The sequence below is a fragment of the Pygocentrus nattereri genome, chromosome 10 (assembly GCF_015220715.1).
Source record: "Pygocentrus nattereri isolate fPygNat1 chromosome 10, fPygNat1.pri, whole genome shotgun sequence".
Taxonomy (NCBI): Eukaryota; Metazoa; Chordata; class Actinopteri; order Characiformes; family Serrasalmidae; genus Pygocentrus; species Pygocentrus nattereri.
In genome coordinates this window covers 21,510,908-21,534,050 of record NC_051220.1, presented here as the reverse complement: position 1 = coordinate 21,534,050, position 23,143 = coordinate 21,510,908, and the positions used below count along the sequence as shown (strand labels likewise).

At 39.4% G+C, this 23,143-nt stretch overlaps 1 protein-coding gene and 1 non-coding gene across 9 annotated transcripts in view; both read right to left on the bottom strand.

Moving 5' to 3' along the window:
* asap2a (ArfGAP with SH3 domain, ankyrin repeat and PH domain 2a) overlaps window positions 1-23,143 on the bottom strand; it is a 104,985-nt gene that overhangs the window by 45,976 nt on the left and 35,866 nt on the right. For all 8 annotated transcript variants that reach the window (XM_037542037.1, XM_037542038.1, XM_037542042.1 and 5 more), the window contains exons 3-4: window positions 2,097-2,242; window positions 1,066-1,140 (exon numbers count right to left, since the gene is read on the bottom strand). In XM_037542037.1, coding sequence (XP_037397934.1) covers window positions 1,066-1,140; window positions 2,097-2,242 — 221 coding nt within the window. The remainder of the gene's footprint in view (window positions 1-1,065; window positions 1,141-2,096; window positions 2,243-23,143) is intronic.
* Window positions 13,359-13,467, bottom strand: LOC119264201. Its single transcript, XR_005130862.1, has one exon. It is a non-coding gene; the product is annotated as a U6 spliceosomal RNA (small nuclear RNA).

Genomic DNA, 23,143 nt, shown 5'->3' with positions numbered 1-23,143 from the left:
GTGCACAGGCTAGAAATCCACTGCAGGACATGGGACGTAGTAATATGCTTCAGGCTTCATGCAATAGAAAAGTTTTACATATCTAAAACTAAATGAGTCTTAGATACTTACATGACATTTCTAAGACATTTTAACAGGATTGCTATCGTTTTTTCCCCCTTTATCTGCCTTATTATTATATATACACACGATATATCTAAAGGTGATTCAATCAAAAACTATAGTATGTTATTTATCATATCATGCTGTATACTGGAGAGCAGCTTACATTACAGAAATGCTTAGCATGTATTAAGCAAAGACATCACACAACCACTGGAAATCCCTATGGCGTCAACCAGTCCCAACAACTAGCCTAGCAGAGACAGAATTTCTACCTTTCAGCCAGAGAAATTAAGCCAAAATTAGGTATCTACATAACCAGTTAGCTACCTTGCCAACTGTAGCTTTTAGCTGTCTGTCCTCCTCATCTGATGAGTTATTTCTGTTGTCTGAGAGATCCATTCTGTTCATTAGAATGACACCGTATTCCTATTAGTAATGTTGGCTGTCTGGCTTCATCAAATTACTGAAAACATTCGTTATAATGAAGCTTAATTGTTCACTTATATGGCTATAACAAAATGGGCCACTGTTAAAATGGAAAAATCTTTCTTTTGGGTAAAATTTGCACCTATAAGACAAATGCGATTAGTCACGATTAATGTTAATGAAAAAAAATCACAATTAAGCATTTTAACTGTGTGACAGCATAATATATCTTAATATGTACAAACAAACAAATAAATAAATACATACATACATAACTCCAAAATTGTAAATTTATAGAAGAAGGCAAAAACATTATCTTTAATGTAAGTGAGTGTGATTTTTTTTTCTCCTAAGAACTCATTTCTATGGGTTCATTCATAAGGAAACTTTGACATGATTCGGTGCTCAATTGATTCAGAGAAATAAAAAAAAGAAAAAAAAAAAAAAGGGAGAAACGTTATGGAAACAAGAACAGTAATGCCAAAAAATAAACATCATAAAATGCAGCTAATAATCTTAAACGGAGCTACTTACCCCCTTAACCCCTTTCAGATCCCCCTTCAGCAAACTGTCCAGAGGGAACGTGATGATGTTGTTCATGTTCTGAAACTAAAACAGGAGGAGCACATTAAACAACTCCTATTGCACTCTTCCCTGAGCTTCAGCTCTCTGTTCCAATGGAGATTCTAATTATGTGAAGAAACTGAGCCACAACAGCTCCAGGGAAGCAAAGCGCTTTCTCTCGGTAGGATCCTGATTAGCAGTTAAACAGAGCACATTCTGAATACAAACTCGGCAACAGGGAAATTAATCAGCTTTGTAATATTTAACCAATAACATCAGCCAATATAATTGTATATAGACAAAAATTAAATACTCTAATTGCTTCAGTTAAACAGCGCTTTCCTGGTGGATATGACTATCAGTTGTCAACTGTGAATTACCCAATATGACTGTTTGAATGTTTGCAGCCGTCAATTTTCCTAAAATCAAATAAACAATGTGAAATAACAAATGTTCTCTGGGGGCTTTCCAGAATTCTTTTTCTGTCATCAGTTAATTAGCTCTTATTTTTCTCAGGTTGCTTCACATAAAGATTTTTGTGCTATAAAATATTATCCTATCAGATTTGGATGCGTGTTTATTGTAACCATGATAATGTTTTGCGTCCAAGTTTGCCAATATCTGCCATTTCAGCAGCATCAGTAATAAAACCATAAAAATCCTCAACAACGAGCAATTCTCCACACATGTGTGTGCATCTGCTTTGGGGTTTTAACAGGATTTTCTGTGATACCGAACATGAAACTTTAATATCAGGCAATTTAAAGAACATCTCAAGTGTCTGGGACGACTTAGATCAACACTCATAACGTAGAATTATAGTGAACTGAATGAGAGATGTTCATGAAAGCTGATCCACCACATAGGCTGATGATTGAGGATTACGTTTGGGCTCGAGGGTCCCGACGCATTAATAGCAGGAAGGAAATGTGTGCAAAATCCATTTGCTCTTCAAGCCTTGAAATCACACACACACACACACACACGCACACGGTGCTCACCAGGTTCTTGAAGAGGGCGGTGAGCTCCTTGGTGAAGACGGAGAACTTGAGGAAGGCTGAGCCGAGGTCAGGGTCGTCCCGGTACACACAGTTCTCCCCAAACTTCTCCAGAGCTTGAGTGTACTGCTCCTCATTCTCCACATGAGCTGAAAGGAAAACAGCCAAAACATGAGCTCAGTACTGAAACCCCCTTTACAAGCAGCAAGAATGCTTCCTTTTTATAAACTAGAAGCCCACAGCTATTGCTGTTTCTATATATTCAGCTTGGGCCTGAAAAATGTATTGTTTATATTTGAGAAGAAAAAAAAAAAAAAAAAAAAAAAAAATCACAATTTGAAACAGAGCAATTTTCAAAGCGCAAAAGCTGCAATTTAAATTATACATCTATGATTCAGTCTTGTCAAAAGTTCTGAATGGGGAAATTTAAACTAAAACACAGACCTCACAGGCTGGAACGCTACATTCAGAGTTTAAAATGGATGTGATATAAAACAACTGCATTTTAATCCCAATCTCAATATTACTCTAAAAAAATGCAATTGGATATTTTCCCTAAACCATTCAGCCCACTTTTACTTACCCAGATTAATTAATAATTCATTTATATGTAATTATATTTTTACACTCCGAGGTCTTCTGAATTTCTTCTGTTTGTTTCAGGAGTGTACAAACAACAATAACCTCAAATTCAAATCCAGATCATAAGAACATACCCCCTGTTCTACCTAAGCACACAAATAGTCATAAGTATGATTGACTGAAGGTTCCATATTTCTCACATTTTCTTTCTTTGTGTTCTTCACTATTGAAAGGGGAGAAATACCAGTGCTAGCTACATTATGATTAATATTCGGCAGAAATACTGAACATACCAGATCACAATGTTTAAAGAGATTTGTACAAACTGCTATCAAAAACTCACCATTTCAGATACAGCACAGCTCCTCATTGTGCTGGACTAATTATACTATAACAAAACATGGAGTTGTTCAGAGTTCTATAAGTACTGACTATACTCACGATTTCCTCAGAAAGGCATATTGTGTATGACGATCCTCACATTTAACTTAATAATGATAAGCTATTGGCATGTTGCCCACCTCTAATTAATATAATCTTTCATAAAAATAAAAAAGGTGTTTTATATTAATACATCAACTGTTATGATACATCCAAAACTGTTCCAAACGCAAACACATTATTGTGGAATGAAACTCTTTAATTAATCAATGACCTTCAAGGCATATATACTTTGAGGGACCTAAGAAGGTTAATAAAAGTCTGCAATTGATGGTTTGAGTGGTTGGCAAAACCTTCTCAACCTTTTACAGGAACTGACCACGACACAGCACATGATCATCACATGGACTGGCAGCCAACAGACACAAATATGTATTGAGCATATCAGGGTGCTGGAGCCCCACACAAATGCACAGAAAGAGCCAACAAGCTGAAAGAAGGTCTAATATTGAACGGTCATGATTATACTACTGAACTCAATTACTTGATTAAATATTTCTGATTAAATAAGTTAATGAATCCTCTACAGAGAATACAACAGGATTCACACATTAATACACAATTAAACTGAGTTTATTTGCTGAATGTAACAAATTGGGGGTTGGGCACAAAATGTGGCCTGTACAGAAGTTCATTGAATATTTTTGTTATTTTTTTCCAATTTGTTAAACTAAACAGAAATTGTGCACTAAAATTCGAGGAAAATGTCATATTCAAGGGTAAATCTCTATAGAGGATGTGTTAACTTATCTTCACTTAGAACATCAACAAAACAGGGCTGTTCAAACTTTGGCATAAAGCTGTATAAAATCCTTTTTAAAAGGCTGCTTAGTTTGAAAGGTTATATGATTTGCTACTGTTCAGTCAAGTCTAGGTTCATTGTTTGGCTGTTTTTCAAAACCAGAAAACAATCAACCAACAAAACAATCTGTGTTTTCTTAGATAACTAATATATTCAATAGTGATGGGTCTAACACTGCTCGTGGTGTAGAAAGCAGAGTTGTTTCTCACTATAAAATAACTCTTATCTCTCTTGATTTTGGCTTTTCCTTTCACTCCTATTGTGTTGAACCAGAAACACACGGGACCTGTTTATTATTACAAACCCTTCATTCCCACTTTCTTCCCATTGTTACTGTGAGACAAGAGCGAAGGCCCCCTGATAGAGTCTGATGGAAATTTAAACATATATCCAAAAATCCAGAGCTTCCTCTTGCTCCTGCGAAACACAACTCATCTTTCCCTATCTACATCCCCACCAGCCACAGCCGTAAAGCTAATACTGAGACAACTTCCCAATAGGAAAACAGGCAATCGGTTGATTCCCCGACTACACTAGAAATGCTCCAGTGTCGTTAACAATTAACCCTCTCTTCTGGTGGACCCAAACGTGTCATAAAAGTATATTGCAGGCTGTGTGTGTGCTTAGTGGGGGTTGCAATCAACACCTGTATTGTTTACAGGTCTTGCTTCTATGTGCTAAGCCTGCTTCCGTGCTTATGTTGATAGCCAGGCCATGTTCCAGCACTACTACAGCAAACTGTGAGATTTAAGGGGACATCAGCTCACAAATAATAGTCGCTCATACACTGGATTTCCTACCAACCTTAATCACTGGTGCTGCATCTGAAACAGTTTTCAACTGCCTCAGTAGTACTACGCTATAGAGGAGAACTATCCAGCTTACTAAACAGCAGTGGAAACATATGACAATCTGTGTCAGATTAAGTCGTTCATTCATTCACCTAAGCAGCTTATCCTCCTGGGTTGTTGGGGGTTGGGCTGGAGCCTGTGCTCATTGGGCAGAAGGCAGGAAACACCTTGGACGTGTTACCAGTCCATCACAGGGCAGGCAGGCAAGCACACATGTGCACACGGGCACACACACACGTGCACCTGACTGCAGGAGGAAACCAGAGCACCTTGAGGAAACCCATGAAGACACAGGGAGAACATATAAATTCCACGCAGAAAGGCCCTGGTTACCCAGCCGGGGAAATCGAACCCAGGACTTCCTTGCCTGCCACCGTGCCGCCCCCCCCCTATATATAATCACATGAAAACAAAAAAAGGCTACCTTCATATGATAGCTTCATATTCTGTAGACATGAGCATAATGGTTCTGAGGGTGTATTCACATATAGCAGGTTTGGTTTAATTAAAATAAACCCTGGGGTGACTGCCCTGTTAGTGTAGTTCGTTAGAACAATGAGAACACTGGCATGCCAACCCCAGTGTGCGCCAAATAAGTGGGCAGAGACTTCCAAAGGAGAACTCCAGCAATATTTGCTCCAAACATAAACATAAAAATGATCCACAGACACATCCTAAATGGACAAAAGACCATCATGTCTTCTTTACATGTCTTCTTTGGTACACACAACAGATACATTTCTGATGGTGTTTTATCATCTCTTCATGAGCTCTGAATCAGTAACTATACAATGGATAGTTTTGGTTTTAAAGCGTTTCTGAAGCACATTCACAGCTTTTATAAGATGCTACAGAGAGATAACATCTCGCCACATGATGGTCATGCCTGAAGTTTTTGACGTTTTATAAAAGCAGTAAGACACTCAAGACCACATGCTCTCCCTGCTTTGTTTTGTGGGAAAAGCACACCAACAAGCAGATGGCCTATTGCTCTAGAGCATCACAAATTTACAGCACGATTGAGAAAGTTCACTGGATATAATCCCAGTTATTGGGAAATCTGTCTGACCTGGTATTCATTTTTTGCCTATCTGACTTTTGTTTGCATCTTTTGGTTCAATGTCAGTGTAAATGCTGTGTGCTACAAAGTAAAAACATGCTTTGCTCCTGCTGTATTCACGACAAGGAAACAGACAAAAATTCAAATGTAAAGAGGACAAAGACTGGGAAAAAGGAAAAAAAAAAAAAAGTACAAATACACAAAATGGGGGATGTTTTGGGAATAAATGGATGTCCAAAATCATCATATTTGTTTAGTTAAGTTGATATTTGAATAAGGTATTGAACAAGTGAGTTTTGCAACTGCCCAAGAACAAGCCCAGAATCTGTATGTTCCACTTGGTCCACATCTTAACCCCCATATAGAGGCCAGTAGAACCCTGCTTAAGAAAAGTCTGCACTCTTAGCTACAAACTAATACTAAGCAAATGTTAGACTTTTGGTACAAACGAGTGTTACCAGGCTAAGCTAACACACTTTTGCTGACTCAGAGTTTGACACTGGTGTTTTCAGGACACAGTTAGTTACTTACCCCTGTATTAAAAACTCCTCATGATATGCACACAGGCAAGAATCAATAGCCTCTGATGAATAATACATTAGTCTGCCTACTTTGTGAGGATCAGTGTCGGAGGCCTCTCTCTCTCTCTCTCTCTCTCTCTCTTTGTCAGAACACAAAAAGGCAGGAAGTGAGGCAGTGGCGTGCTGTCACGTTGGAGCAGGTCCAGAGCTGAGGCCATGTGGCCACAGAAGAAACATTCCCAAAAACAAAAGAGGAAGAATGGTAGACCAGGCAACACTCCAGCGGATCTACGCTTTCATCTCTTGGACAGGACCTTGTATAAACTGAAAGAGGCCTGAGAACCTGACCAGGTTTAACCCCTTAAACTCAGGGTTTATCCTTCAGTTAATACTCTTGATGTGCATCACCCAGCACCTGTGTAAGAATTATTCAGGAGCTATGATTATATGAACATGCAGTGTTACAGTATAGAATGATATAATAATATGGGAAGAGGGGAAGTCTGGACCTGTCGACGGGTCCTAGGAGTTCAAAGGGTTAAAAAGCTCAGGATGAAGGAGAAATAATAAGCTTAGATAGGATTCTGAAAATAAAAGTCCTTTCATATATGAGCAATGGAATGTCTACCACAAAGCTGCAGAGAAGCATGAACAGAGATCCCAAATATTGACAGAGATGCTAACTTTAGTGCTCAGAAGCTGCACTAAGACAGAGTACAAATAAAAACATTGCCAAGGTAAGAATGTTCTGCTGGGAAACCTGCAGATCCGGAGGTTTCTGAGTATTTCCAAAAAGAAGTACCATAAGAACACAACAGAAATTGTGGTCCCATTGCCATCAGGACCACAGCATACACATCCATGCTTGGTTATGCTTTAGCTAAAAATGGTTGCTTCTACCCTCTCCATCTACACAGTGAAGCTTTGTCAATTTTCATAAAAACTGTGTGATACAGTGTTAGAATTACACGTCTATCTGAGATCATGAACAACCTGGTGCCCTGTCTTATGATTTAGGTGAAAGGTTTACATGAATTAATCAGGGACATGGAGATGTTTTAAGTTGAGGGTGTTTAAATTTTTTGCAGCGGATGTGGCAAACACCGTGACATCATGCAAAATGATTTTTCCTTTTTTGACTTTTTGGATAATTTACATTAAACTGAACATTCCATAATGTGCTATACACAAACACAGCCATCCATCCAAAATGTCTAGTGAACCTACTCTAGGTTTTACATATAAATCTGAAAAATAAACGTTTTCTTTGGGGAATATTTTGCCTTACAGCACCCTACACGTACCTCTCCACCAAGAATGGGTTAAAAAAAAAAATATATATATATATATATATATATATATATATATATATATATATATATATATATATATATATATATATATATATATATAGATATAGATATAGATATATAGATATATAAAGTTTTAGACCAAACGTTTCTCTCAAAACAATCACAAAACAATGTTTAAGGCATCAGGCAGTGCATTCATAACCATTTTATGTCATATCTGTTTTGTGAGGGAGCTTAGAGACATTCAGATATCTGGTTGGTTCTCATCACCACCACTGTGAACAACTCTGTTCTGTCACTTCTGTCAAGTTTCTGTAAAACAAGCATGACATCAAAGCCCTCTGAAAGTAATGAGCTCATTATGCAGAAACGTTAAATCAACAAAGTTCCCCTTTAAGCTCACAGGACTACTGTTGTATATGAGCATATATTTACAGTGTTTGTACTGTAAAGGAATAACATCTACATGTACAGACCCCTTTTTTTTCCTGATCATGTATCTTTAAAAAGAAAACTAAGAACACCGTCATGCCTTGGCTGATCGAGAACATCCAGGGATAGGTGAGAATTGTGTAAATCGGTTTTTCCGCCAAACTGTTCCTTTAACAGCAGAGGGGCGAGGCGGTTTGTTCACATGAGAAACAAAGGCAAGTCACTGCTGCGCTCTCAGCGAGAGGGAGGGAGGAGAGAGACAGCGAGCGAGGGAGTGTGAAGTGCTGCTCGCTTCCAAACACCTGCTTCTCTACTGTGACTCACCAGATCTCATTAAGGCCCAGACAGGCCACCAGACTCTGTGCTTTCCACAGACTTTTGTTATGTGGGCTTCTTCAAAATGAAACCTCTGCTGCCGTGAGGGTGTTAGAGAATGAAGTACTCTGGCACTCTTTAAGAAAACAACAGCAACTTTGAATTAAAGCTTTGATCTAAGGGCTCAAAGGTTTTGTTTCTCTGGGGAGGAAAGAGGACTTTGCGCTTACTTACGTTCTAAACCTCTAAACGTTCAGCTTGATGCTCTTGTCGCTTCATTTAATGCCGACCACAAGTGCTAGCCCTGGATTATCTGAGCACTGCATAGCTAACCACTTTCCTCTCTCCAGGACTCCTACTCCAGCTCACTAAGCGCTAAACAGCTGATGGGTTTAATCAGGTGGGCAAAGCAGACAAACAGCAGGACTGGCACTGAATCTGCTCAGATAAAATAAGTTCTGTACAGGTCCAAACCGAAAATGTCCACATAAAGTTTGGCTGCAGAAATACAGGAATTATGCTAAAAACGCTGACATTAGCATGCTTTTCAACTACAAACCTCGCCAGCGATTGATCCTCGAACACTGGAGGTGTAATGTATGGCGGAATATTCCATTTTTTACAAAAACTTGAAAATAATGATTCAATTATGCATTTGCATGTTCCATGTGTGTGTACACATTATTTAAAACACAATTCAAGTTTAAATGCAAACATGTTTTTGTGTAGCCATTTTTGTGTTTAACAGATGGAATAGAGGTGGGCACCATGGCAAAAATCTGATATTGTGAAACCATTAATGATGCATGCTGTGCCTCAAAAAATGCCTCAAAAAAGAATCAGTAAAGCTATATTTTAAAAAAAAGTACTATCAATAAACTGAAAACAATGATTTTTATTCAATATTTTGTATACTGTGTTGTACTAAATCCAGATGTACAGGGATAATTTTGCTCTGTTTATAATGAAACGTGCAGTTGGTCAGTGTTTTACTGATGCAGTACTGATGGTGTGCATGATATGTTCAGAAAAGCATATGGTATTATACTGCAACATAATTTCACAATAACTACTATCAATGGAAATCAAATTTATTAACCAGTGGAGGCCTGGATTTGGAGTCACACACAAAAGTAAAGTGGAAAAACACACTACAGGCTGATCCAACTTCGATGTAATGTCCTTAAAACAAGTCAAAATGAGGCTCAGTATTGTGTGTGGCCTCCACGTGCCTGTATGACCTCCCTACAACACCTGGGTATGCTCCTGATGAGGTGGCGGATGGTCTCCTGAGGGATCTCCTCCTAGACCTGGACTAAAGCATCCGCCAACTCCTGGACAGTCTGTGGTGCAACGTGGCGTTGGTGGATGGAGCGAGACATGATGTCCCAGATGTGCTCAATCGGATTCAGCTCTGGGGAACGGGCAGGCCAGTCCATAGCTTCAGTGCCTTCATCTTGCAGGAACTGCTGACAGACTCCAGCCACATGAGGTCTAGCATTGTCCTGCATTAGGAGGAACTCAGGGCCAACCGCACAAGCATATGGTCTCACAAGGGGTCTGAGGATCTCATCTTGGTACCTAATGGCAGACAGGCTACCTCTGGTGAGCACATGGAGGGCTGTGCGGCCCTCCAAAGAAATGCCACCCCACACCATTACTGACCCACTGCCAAACCAGTCATGCTGAAGGATGTTGCAGGCAGCAGATCGCTCTCCATGGCGTCTCCAGACTCTGTCACGTCTGTCACATGTGCTCAGTGTGAACCTGCTTACATCTGTGAAGAGCACAGGGCACCAGTGGCGAATTTGCCTATCCTGGTGTTCTCTGGCAAATGCCAAGCATCCTGCACGGTGTTGGGCTGTGAGCACAACCCCCATCTGTGGACGTCGGGCCCTCATACCATCCTCATGGAGTCGGTTTCTAACCATTTGTGCAGACACATGCACATTTGTGGCCTGCTGGAGGTCATTTTGCAGGGCTCTGGCAGTGCTCCTCCTGTTCCTCCTTGCACAAAGGCGGAGGTAGCGGTCCTGCTGCTGGGTTGTTGCCCTCCTACGGCCTCCTCCACGTCTCCTGGTGTACTGGCCTGTCTCCTGGTAGCGCCTCCAGCCTCTGGACACTACGCTGACAGACACAGCAAACCTTCTTGCCACAGCTCACATTGATGTGCCATCCTGCATGAGCTGCACTACCTGAGCCACTTGTGTGGGTTGTAGAGTCCTTCTCAAGTTACCACGAGTGTGAAAGCACCACCAACATTCAAAAGTGACCAAAACATCAGTCTGAAACCGCCCAGTATCTAGCTGCAAAAGGTAATGCAAATGTTAAAAGCACTTTGCTTTTCCATATTTTCATTATCTTAATTTTATGACTCTGAAATACTAAAAACAAAATAATAATGGCCCATTTACAACTGCATGCCCTCAACATTGCGCTCTAGCTCTACCAAAATTGAAATGTATTTGAAATGCGGCCTGGAACTGCAGGTGTCCTCTGCTGGAAAGTATATGATGCTGGTCTGATTGGCTGATAAGCACTGGAAAAAGCAATCAATAAAAATCTGAATTGAATGAGTAGAAAAAATAAAATTGTTAATCATTCATCTTGCTTTGATGTAGTATCAGCAGACAGTACATAAGCCTCTTTAGGCGAAATATAACACTTGGCCCGGGACTTCACATAAAACAGCTCAGCTTCTCTAGTTTAACATGGAATTTGAAGCATGTTGATCACCAGCCATGAAGTTTCCAAAGACAACACATGTTGAAAATGTTTTATTTTAAAGGAAGCAGCAGTCATTATTTGAAAAGGTATGCAAGAGACATCTGATATTCTATGTAGTTTGATATTCACAGTTGGTATCTTCAAATACAGACCACCATCTGTATCTAATGTTATGAAAACAGGCCTCCAGGCCGAGCGGTGTGTGTACAGCTTCAACAGTGGCTGTGTTTGGACTGCAAACCTACCCGTGTTATCTTCTGCCATGCTGACGCCCGGCAAGCTTCTTTGGCTTTGTGTTAAAGTGGCGTGAGAGCTCTGAACGTTACCTGCTCAGGCGTGACTGTAAACTGCTGAGCACGACCTTCGGCCTGTACCGCGTGTTTGAGTAAGTCCAGCCAGGCAGTTAAGATTTAGCGTTACGACACATGAACGACTGACAGCCAGCCTCAACTTCTGCAGTATCCACATTTCTTCAACCGTCCTTTAAAAATCGGCCACGTCATAGTCGGCGCAGTAACTCAGGCAGAACAAGGCAAATTGCAAAACAAAGCATTTTGTCCTGAGGAAAGTTTGGTAGCAATGCTGCTGAATATCAACATATTGCATAATCACACTCCAAAGCATTTCCTCAGGTTATCTGTCAGGAGGCAGCTGCTTGTTTGAAACTTATCTATGTTTAATTAAGTGATAACAGTTGGACAGACAGACTTCCTTGCTCTCAGACTCTTAGCTTCATCTCTCTCTCCCACTATGTACATATGTAAGCCCAACTGTGCTGTAGAGCTGCCAAATCTGAAGATGTCAATTATGGAAAAATGTCAGTAGATTTTTATGGTCAGTTAATTGTTAACTTTAAAAAGTTTTAGGCACCAGACAAAATTAGAGAAAACACACAAGATATCAAATACTTCAAAAAAAAAAAGTTACTTTTTACTGTATTTATGTTCATTTGCATCTTCCAACGATGACATACGATGATTTTACACATGTATTGCCAACATAAATGTTTTTAAATAATGATAATGTGCTTAGGTGCTTAAGACTTTCTGTCTTACTGTATGCACCATGCTCAATATCCTGAATAATACATGTAGTGACTCATATTAGGCTTATGCTGATTGACAGGATAGCAAACTGCCAATATATTGCATCTCTTGCAACAGCAACAATGTAGTGGACCATTTAGATGTCAGAAAATGTGTGGTCTGCGGCTTTAGAAAGCACAAAAATAAGAAAATCTTACTCAAGTGTATAAGGATCTGTAGCCCAGCTCTAATATGACATCAGCAAAGGGTTTTGTTTTTTGTTTTTTTTTGCTGCAGCCTACTTTGCAAAGAACATCTCACATCGTGAAACATTAAAAGTAGGCTTAAATAATTCACAATATTGATGTGGTTAAATCAGCGTTGTTAAAAAAAATAGTTTTGTTGTTAAAATTTAGTCCTGCCCAATAAAATGATAACAATAAAAGGTTGAAAAATCAAATCAGTAACATGGGCACATCATTAAACACAAAATTCCCTTTTTTTGCTGTTTTAACACAGTGAGTTCATTATATCTACACCAAGATCTACCAGATAAGTCCAGCAAACACTACTGGGGGTATAACAATACATCATAACACTAATATCACAAGCCAAAACTGTGTCAATGTGCATCATAGAGAACAGACATTCTATTAATTATACCATCTAACGCAACTGCACTGTTCAAACAATAAAGTTTGTAAACAGTAACGACCAGCCAACACCTCACTCCAGCACTCCTCCTGCTCCTTGCTCCAGCTTGTTAGTAAGTTTTGCAACATGATCATAGTCATCATATGTCTTCACTCAAATTTTGTTCACAACATTGTGAGGAAGCGGAATCATGAACTGAATATCATGAATCGACATGAATTTTGCTTTTCCAGAGTATAAAAAAAAACGGTCATCAATAGTAGTGGTGATACTTTTTTGATCCCACAACCGGGGAAATTCCAGCTCCACATTTAACTCATCCGTGAAGTGAAACACCACATAGTGACCACACGCACTAGGGGGCAGTGAGCACACACTTGCCCGGAGCGGTGGGCAGCCCTATCCACGGCGCCCGGGGAGCAGTTGGGGGTTAGGTGTCTTGCTCAAGGACACCTCAGTCATGGACTGTTGGCCCTGGGGATCGAACCGGCAACCTTCCGGTCACAGGGCCAGATCCCTAACCTCCAGCCCACGACTGCCCCAAAAATATGGAGTGCTTCACGGATTTGCGTGTCATCCTTTCGCAGGGGCCATGCTACTCTTCTCGGTATCGATCCAATTTTAGTATATATGTGCTGCCGTAGCGAGCACAAATATCAAATCAAAATCAAATATCTGGTTGAACATTTGCCAAATGTACACATCTGTCTAAAGTAGATTCTTTTAATAAATAATCTGCTGATGCAGATATAATTCTGATATTATCATGCATCCCTGTACACACATAAAAACACAAGCGCAGAGTTTGTTGCAAGCATTTGTCTGTCGCAACAAGCAACAGCTCATTTTCCATCCCCTTATTTGTTGAAAATTATGAAAACACACCTAAAGAACCCTGAATGGAAAAGCTTAAAAAAAATGGCTGAACTTTTTACACTTGGATGAAGTGGAAAAGTTGGTTTATCGATAGTTAATGCTCACTTTGAAGAAGCAGGAACGAAAGTCCCATGTTTGGCACTATATCCTCTAAACAACTCTTTGTCCCTGCGGCATTCGCAGGGTGACGAAAGTGAGACAGCTCTCCTCTTAACAGTTAAAACCACAGTCATGTACAGCTGATGAATGTCAAAACTGCCCAACTGAGAACTGAAAAGGTTCACATCCCTTCTCTTTATAAGCCACATGCAGTGAGCAGGACTCCTGGATGCGATGTGGTATCCACTCTGTATGTGAGGCGGTTGGGAGTGTGTAGGCAGCGCACTGCTTTTGCTGCTTGAATGATCTAGCACAGTCAGTGAAGGTGCATTATATCATGAATGCCACAAGGGAAATCACAGCAGAGAATGATACAACTAAAATATACTTTCTGAAGTAACAACTGGTCCTCAATAAGGACAGCTACAACTATCTCTAGTGACCTTTTACGTAAGACAGTTTAAGTACAGCTGACACTCTTTAAATGAGTTTCTTCACCGTTGCTTCTACGTGAAAAGCAGGGAACCGACACAAGTAAATAGAGCGCTTCCATTGTCTCGCTCTGTGTGTGCAAGTATGTCATGTGATCTTTAAGAACTGGTGCACAACTGTAGTGGATTTGATGAAAATACTGATTAATCTGCAGTTCACTTACTGAGTTTTATGAAATTTGGTTCAAGTTTGTAAATTGTTTGATCTTATTGTAGTGCCACGTCTACATTGCTCAGACAAAAACCTCAAATTTGCTTTTATTCTAATGTACACATGCAAAAAATACCCGACTATGAAAAAAAAAACAAGTTGGGAGCAACACGGCTGCTGTTGTTTCGCTGCATCTTAATAGAAGAGATCAGCTGCTGGACAATTTTAAGTGATGGCAGCAGCAGATGGAGAGGAACCAAAGAAGGTATAACAGCCTTGTATCATCACTATATGTTAGCTTGTGTCTAGAGCATTAGATTGAGGCATTCTAATGAAAACTTTATGTTTTCAGCAACTCCTTATTTATTACTGTATCAATTAACATGTATGAAGTCATATTCCCAACTTTGTGAATCATTACACTCCTACTAGTCAGATTAGCCAATTCCTCTATAGTAAAAGTCACAGGTTAATCAATATTAGGGGGAAAAAAAACTACGTAGCATCAGCCCTGCACACGCACACAGCTCAGCCCTGTCAAGGGACGTTTTATAAGCATATTAAATAATCGTTCATAACAATTAGGCTAATTTGGGGTAAATGATTAGCATCTCCTATTCTCAACCTTATTAACTAGCACTGTATCATCACACATACTGAACACTACTAGTGATATCTAAAACAAACCTCTTCCTGTGGGGGAGGACTGACTATGTGAGTAATGTGGTCACAACACCTGGACACAGCGCACCTGGAGATTCCAACAAACAGCAACACCATCCAACTATACCTCTAATTCCCTTCAGCACTTCCATGAGCAGAACTAATCCTCAGGGGGCTTCACAGGAGCTAAGAGAGAGCAGGGGGGCTTGTTTGGAGAGTAGTGAAGAAGCCTGGTGTAATGATGAAGAGCGTGATGTGCATGTGCGTCTACGGATGCTGTCAATATTCCCCTAAGAGACTACGCTTCCCAGAAGCACCTGCAGCTCTCTACAGTCTGTTGCTAATCAAACCTGCAGTGTCTGCCTCAAGCTACGAGTCCCTGATGTGCACCACTACAAAGCTGTCTCACCAGGTATTACCCACAAGTCATAGCTGCACAGTAGCACAGACGATACGCACCTTCCGCTGAGCGGTATATCCATCTGTAATTGGGAAACACCGGAGGTGCTGACATACGATGATGGCTCATACTGGTGCTGATTGCTAGGCACCCTCAGCAGGCCTCAGGCCACATACATGTGAAGACATGCAAAGACAATAGGTGCTCCACTTCTGCCAGTACTCTCTCTACCATATTACTCTCTCTACCATATCATACATTTATAGTTGGACCACAACTATTTCTTGCATTATTGGAGGAGGTTTAAGGTGAAAACTGTGCAAAGTTATTTTTTTAGTGGACCACTTCTTTAATGCCAAGCACCTGCTCAAAAGTAAAGGGTTAAAATAAAGTATTAGTCTTAAAATAAACTGATTTTGTGTGCTTGATGTTTAGAGTAACAGAGAAGTCACCAAAAACATACTGTGACTTGATATGTTATTATTTCTCATTCATAGCTGCTCGAAATAAGTATAAAGTGTGGATTTAAACCTGTCAGTTGGCCACATTTGTGCTTGTAAATACAGTAGATCACAAGATATTTATATTTTTGCCATTTTTTTACATGATAAAGGGAAAGTGTAGACTCCAACCTGTCAATATAGACTGAACATCAAGTTTCAAGTTTGTCATTTGCACAACATGTCAGGACATTTAGGCATTTTAATGCTTGTGGTGATGCTCAGGTAATCACTCTACAGAAAGTAAATAAGTACAGTAATATATAAAAAACAACCTGGAATATATTAAATATACTTAAAATGGAGAGATATACACAAAATATAGAGACAATATGCATTTTAAGTGTTATATGTAACATCTCGTAATTGTGTAATAGAGGAAGTTTGTACAAAAGCACATTATAGCCCACTTTCAAGAATTTTCTTTGTTTCCATGATATAGATTGTTGGGAGCGGGCTTTTAACAATGCTAGATTATGATTAATATCATCTATACTAGAGATCAAAGGGTTAAACAGGTTAAAAACTTTATGAACTTTGTCATGAACAGTCAAGTCTACAGTAAAAGTCCAGAGGCAATGGAAGAAATGGTAGATGGACTATCCTTTACCTGCCCTATCCCATCACACCACATCAGTCCCTTAATGAACTTTCCTGCAGAAACACTTTAACAAAAATCAGAGCGACTCCCACTCACTCAGGGAAAGACACTCTACAGTCCCACTGTGAAGGTAACTACATAATCCACCCTAATTTGGTCACAGTTTTTTCCCTCCTGCAGTTAGAGCAACAAATTAACATCAATTATGATGCAAAGCAATGAGAGAGGGAAGCTTTCAGCCATAGTGCAGAACAAAAAACATGACCCATTTCCTCCAGACATAGAACAGTTTCTCTCTCTCATACATATGGATAAGGCTGGTGCAACCTTAACTAGTGTTTTATACTAAACATTTCCATTTTTATCCAAGGTGAAAGTTAGAAAAACTCCAAGCCTAAAAATTAAGGTAATAGCTGGGAGTCACAGTTGTTTTACATTACTTCCAGATGTTGTCACAATACACGCTACAATATTTAGATTTATAAAGTGAAGGGGTACGTCTGTCCGCTTAGAAGAGGGTGTGTGTGTGTGTGGGGGGGTGTGTGTGTGTGTTTTATAAAAGTTGGAACAGATTTAAAAAAAAAAAAAAAAAAAAAAAAAAAAAAAAAAAAAAAAAAAACCCTGTAGTGCCACATTTAAAAATCACTACTACTACTACTACTACTACTACTACTACTACTACTACTACTACAACCACAACTAGTACCACCACCTACCACCACCACAACAAACCACCTACTACTACTATTACTACTACTACTACTACTACTACTACTACTACTACTACTACTACAAACACCTACCACCACTACCACCACCACCACCACCACCACCACTACTACTACTACTACTACCACCACCACCACCACCACCTACCACAACAACAACCTACCTACTACAACCACCTACTACAACCGCAACCACCTACTACCACCACCACCACTACCAGTACTACTATCCAATACAATCCATTTAAACAGGTCTAATTATGCTTACTTTCTAATGAACAATGTAATCAATGTTCATTTGCTGATGATATTCACAATATGTTCAGAAAAGTATTTTCTAACATAAATAACAATATCACCACCCTCAACTGGAATAGTGCCAATTCCACTACAGTCTGAGTAATTCTGTTTTTGTGCCGTTACGTTATGCAGTGGTGTTTTGTCTGGTTGTTAAAGTTAATCCACTGCAAACTGTGATGAAAGTAGTAAATGCATTGCCCATTATACTGTATAAGATGATGCCATAAAATCTTGGCCATTTTATGCGCCATGCATGTTCACTTGTACTGCTGTCAGATTACGCCATAAAGACTATCTGATGATAACTTCACAGTGCAAGAAATGACCACATACTGCAAAAGTCAATATCAACACCACTAACTGATGGACAGGGCTGGACAAAACACTGTGAGAAAGAAATGATGGCTGAACTCTGAGCACACGGTCCTAAATGTATTCAGTAATGTATTCCACTGCAACACATAAAACATACTGGCAAGACTGATGGGAAGACTCTGCTGTTATTTTTCCTTAATTTACATTGTTCCTCGCCGTCACTGGTTGGCAGTTTTCTTCATATTTCTTCTGTTACTTTGTTTCAGAGAAAATTGGCTTAGCTTTTAAATTAAGGCCTGAAATTCTTAACTTTTTTCTTTTCTCTGTCATCACCTGCTTCCGTCCACGGCTGCTCCTATAATCCCTGAGCAGAAGTCCAACACAACACTGATGCTAAACTTGTCGCTCACAAACACGTCCACTGCTGAGGACATTAATGGTTTGATCATCCCTCAAAGGAGTTTAACACCTAGATTGACAACTGGCTCATTACACTGATTTTTCAGAGGACTCAGGCTTTAGCAGTAACTTCAGTGTTTGGAAATAAGCTGTTAACTGAGCTTCTCTTTAGACTTTACCTAATGAGCATGGTTGCTACACACCGTGTGCTGATTTCCAAATATTTAATAAAACTACCATTGATGTTGCTTCTTTTGAAGATGTATTTTTATTTAATGGATGAGTATTCTAAAGGTAACAGGTTGTTAAGGTTAAATCCACTGCAAACTGTGATGAAGGCAGTCTTATAAATGCATTGTTCTTAATACTGTATGAGACGGTGCTAGTAAAGTTTTGGCCATATCACATGCCACGTCATTTAGATTCACATGTACTGATTGATCATTACTCAGAAAGAAAATTGGCATCTCCCAGGGGTTGAAATCTCCAATTTCGCCAAGAATTACTTTTAAAAATACATAACGTACACATATTTCACACTAGTGGAATACAGACAATAAAGCCAGTACAACCTTTTTTATTATTATAATTTCTGCATTTGAAAACAAAGCCAAAGCCTTTTTTGAATATTAATATGATCAATCAGATTTTTACACCCCAGTCTCCATCTATGGTGCATGGTCTGACTGAGTTGTCACAAAGTCAAGCAAGTTTCATTTTAAAGTGAAGTGTCCATCACAATCTGCATACAAAGCATACAAAAAGTATGCACAGATTGTATTATTACACCACTAAAGCTCCAGTAAAAAGGAGTAGCGGATAACGATCGAGGTGGAGCAGGTGCCTTCCTACATGCAATCTGGGAATATTTCTTTTTCTGTTCTGGAAGCAAGTCATCAAAAGTCTTGTAGATTGGTTGTAAAAAACCACTGCCAGAATCTCATCAGCTTTGTCTGCTGGGATACGCGTCTCCTTTACTACCAACTATATCTAAGCAATTGGTACGCTAACAGGATTCAATCTTCTACAGTGTTCAAAATGAATGACAGACACAGTCCTATTTGAAGCTGATTTAGTGCTTATGAGGATAAATTTTAAAGGGTTGGGTTTCACTTCCTTCTTAAACTATATATAAAAAAATGGAAGCAATGTCCCTTATAATGTAATGTTGATAGGTGGGCCTTTAACATATAAACATCTAAAATGTGTTACATAATCTGTTGATATACTGTAATCTATACATCTTGTGCAAAAAAAAAAAAAAATGTAAAAAAAAAAAATTCTCCACATTCTCCACTTTAATTCCCCACCATTACAACACGATTCACAGAAATGTACATGCCAGGATGCAGTCACTCCACATTACCACATCTCACAGCTAAAATTCTAAGGCTAGGGCCGCATAGGCCACTTGTAAAGTAGTAAATAATTGCGCTGTGCTATCTAAGGCCAGCTCTAAATGGCTGCTCAGACAGCTTTAAAGGAGCCTCTCCAGAAATGGCTAATTCGTCTCCTTCACTTTGACAGGGCAAGATTTGCACTCAAACTACTTGGCCTCTCCAGTGCTGGCCCAAACCAGGCTGCCCTGGCTCGAAACAGATAATGAAGCCTTAACAAGCCCAATGAAATGAATCAAGCTCTCGCCCAAATCGCTCAGGCCTGGACTTATAGGTGCCCTGCTTTATTTCAAAGGAAAACGTTTAAAAATAAAAAATACTTGGTCATCTTTTACCACTCATGCAATGTTTAATTGTAATGGATCTTCATCATTAGTCATATAGTTCATAATTCAATAAAAGCTGTTGTCTTGGATTTGCAGACAGTTGGTTTAAATCCAAAAACCCTTTTAGCAACAGTGATTAAAAGCTTAGTATGATTTCCAAGGATTTCAGTCATTCATTTGTCAGTAAGGCTTAAAGTGCAGCCGTCGTTTATGAAAATGCTACAGGAATATTAATAACGCCAAACCCACGGCTGCACTGTGGTGCATGAAGAGACCAGTAAAATTCAAATGCCGGCAAGGGTTGGATTCCTTGGTTGCAAATTACTTTCAGTGTCCATGGGCTGTTCATTTGCCTAATCAAATGAGCTTTTTGTGCTCCTCCAGAGATTCCACAACCTCGCATGAGTCAGTGGAAGAGAACGGGGTCCGGAGAGGAGGAAAAGAGTAACGACATGACAGCGTTTCTGGGAAGCCCATTAGCCGAGTAAATAAGGGATTCTCACACATGTACACAGCGGGTGTGTCCTGGCTCAGCTGTCCTTCAGTATGGAACACAACTGTCATGGCTGAACAGTGCATGCAGTGTTTCTGAAAAAGCCCAGCTCAGTGTCTCCCACTGTGCCTGAGTACTATGACCCCCAATACAGCTGAAACAAACAGCACTGTCACATCATCACAAGGCTAACACAGCAGCCAAGCACAAGCTAGTACAAAGTAAAACGGTCTGAGATTTTACACTTTAATCAAAATTCGAATGATCACCCTCACAATTTCTGATAAGTCACAAATAACCAGCGGTGGACAGTAAGTAAGTAAATGTAATTCATTACATTTTATGTGTATCTGTACTTTACTGAAGTATTTCCATTTTGGGTGACTTCACTACATTTCAAAGTCAAATATTTTAGTTTTTACTCCACTGCTCCAAATCTGTTGATCCTATCGGCTTGTGTGTGTAAAACGTAACATGTCAAAGCGAAAGAAGCGTGAAGCAAGAACACAAATCAGGGTACAGCATGCAGTTTGATCTGAGCTTGTTTTGACCTGTTAGAAATATGTACACACATACAGTTGTGACAGACGTGCCTTTTTTCTGAATTTATACAAACACTTTCATTTTATAACAATTTAATTTTATAGTAAACTTGTTTTTGCTAGTTTATGTTTATAAACAGAGACCTACAGATGCAATACAGTAAAGCAAAAGACATTTGTGCACCTGCATTTAAAGCATGTTTTTATTAAACTCAAACTTGTAACTAAGTTGCAAATAAATCTTAAACTGAAACTCTTTGTTTGCAAAAAGTGATTTCAGAGCCACTCGGTTCTACCTGATGGAAATAGCTTGCCTTCTGCGTTTTGTGCTTATGATCATTTTAATAGACAGCAGTGTCAGACTAAATAATGACATTCTATTAAAAGATCAGTTTACCAAGAGAGACACTGGAGTATTTTCACCTCAAATGAGTTAATGAAGCAAGAGTCTTGTTGCTAATAAGACAGAGTCATAATTAATCTTTTAGCCCTTTTAATTTCAATACTCAGGTACATTTGAAGGCAAATGCTCCTGTACTTTTATTCAAGAGGAGATCTAAAAGGAGGAACTTCTACTTTTACTGGAGTGATATTTTACCTTGGGTATCTCTGCTTTAACTCAAGTACAGTCTTCGTCCACCACTGCAAATACCCAGGGATGCGGGGTGATATCAGAATCGTATTGATATCAGTAGATATTTGAAAAAATTGGGAATCTAAGAGAGGTTTAGATTTGACTAATATTTCAAACTTCATATTTGTCTATATATTGATCACACTCTGGAAGAGCAGAACATTTAGGTGATGTTGGGCTACTGTGCTGAAATGTCTGCATTTTGTTCATTGTTCTGCATTCGTAATCCTCTACAAATAAATGTCCCATTTCTCAGCAACGCTATAACAGATGGATCTAATCTCGATTTCTGCAGACATGGGCATCAGCCCAAAATTCCTATACTGGAGCATCCCAAGCAAAATATACTTAAGTGGAAGTGAAAAAGTAACATTTAAACATAAATTTGTTTGGTGGTGTGGTGCCTAATAGGCAGTACTGGTCCCAGCACAAAGGTAAAGTAGCACAGTTGTACCTGTTTCAAGTAGCAGTGGGATGAACCGTTATACCGGCTGAAGTTCATCTTCTGGTATGAGATCTGTCATAACTGTAATACTTGTATGCCACAAATATGCTCAGAGAACATGCCGTGCAATCAGTGCAAACCACTCTGACGATAGCCTCTTTAGCTGAGTGGCTGAGCCAGAGACTTTGTCACAATTTGAAATAAACATGAAAAATGCAGCAGATCTTTGATTACCTCCTGCTATAGGTCGGGCAGTATAACGGTGATGAGGTATACAGAAGTACTAAAAAATGATGGTATTTAAAATTATGAGACCTCACGTTTCTATCCGATGTGTGAAAGGCTAAATAAAGACACCCCTCCCATTTATAATTAAAAGGGGCTCAGTGCATGGTGGTGCGGGAGCATCAGAGCATGACAGGGGCTCAGCGACGGCTAGTTAAAAGCAACACACAACGGAAAGTGTTAAATTTTGGCTTTTACAGGCAAAAATTGAACGCCTTTGAATAAGCGATGCCAATAAGCAACACAAAAAGGTGAAATATTCCAACATATTTTTCTGCAACAAAACTAGGCACAGCAGATACAGTGCTTCATTTTGGAATGGTCATATTGTTCATACCTTGGAAAAAAAATGGACAGAACAAAGAGAGTTTTCTGATAGTGGACAGGGCAAACTACGAGACAGAACAAAAGGAGAATGGAGAGTTTCTCTGCCTTATCCACGAGCTAACCCTTTGCACACAGCTGCACACAACTTAGCCTGAGCTGCTTTTGGAGCTGCAGCTCCACGCAAGACGAAGTACAAAACAAACAGGCTAAATGTTGTAAAGAGCAAATAAGATTTTCAAATCCCCAAAATCTGCAAGCTAGTAATGTTCAGCAATTTGTTGATCATGGTCCTTAATCAAAAAATAAAGTCAGGTATGTTGTATGTCCAGTTTGTTGTTCTGTCCTGCGTTACACT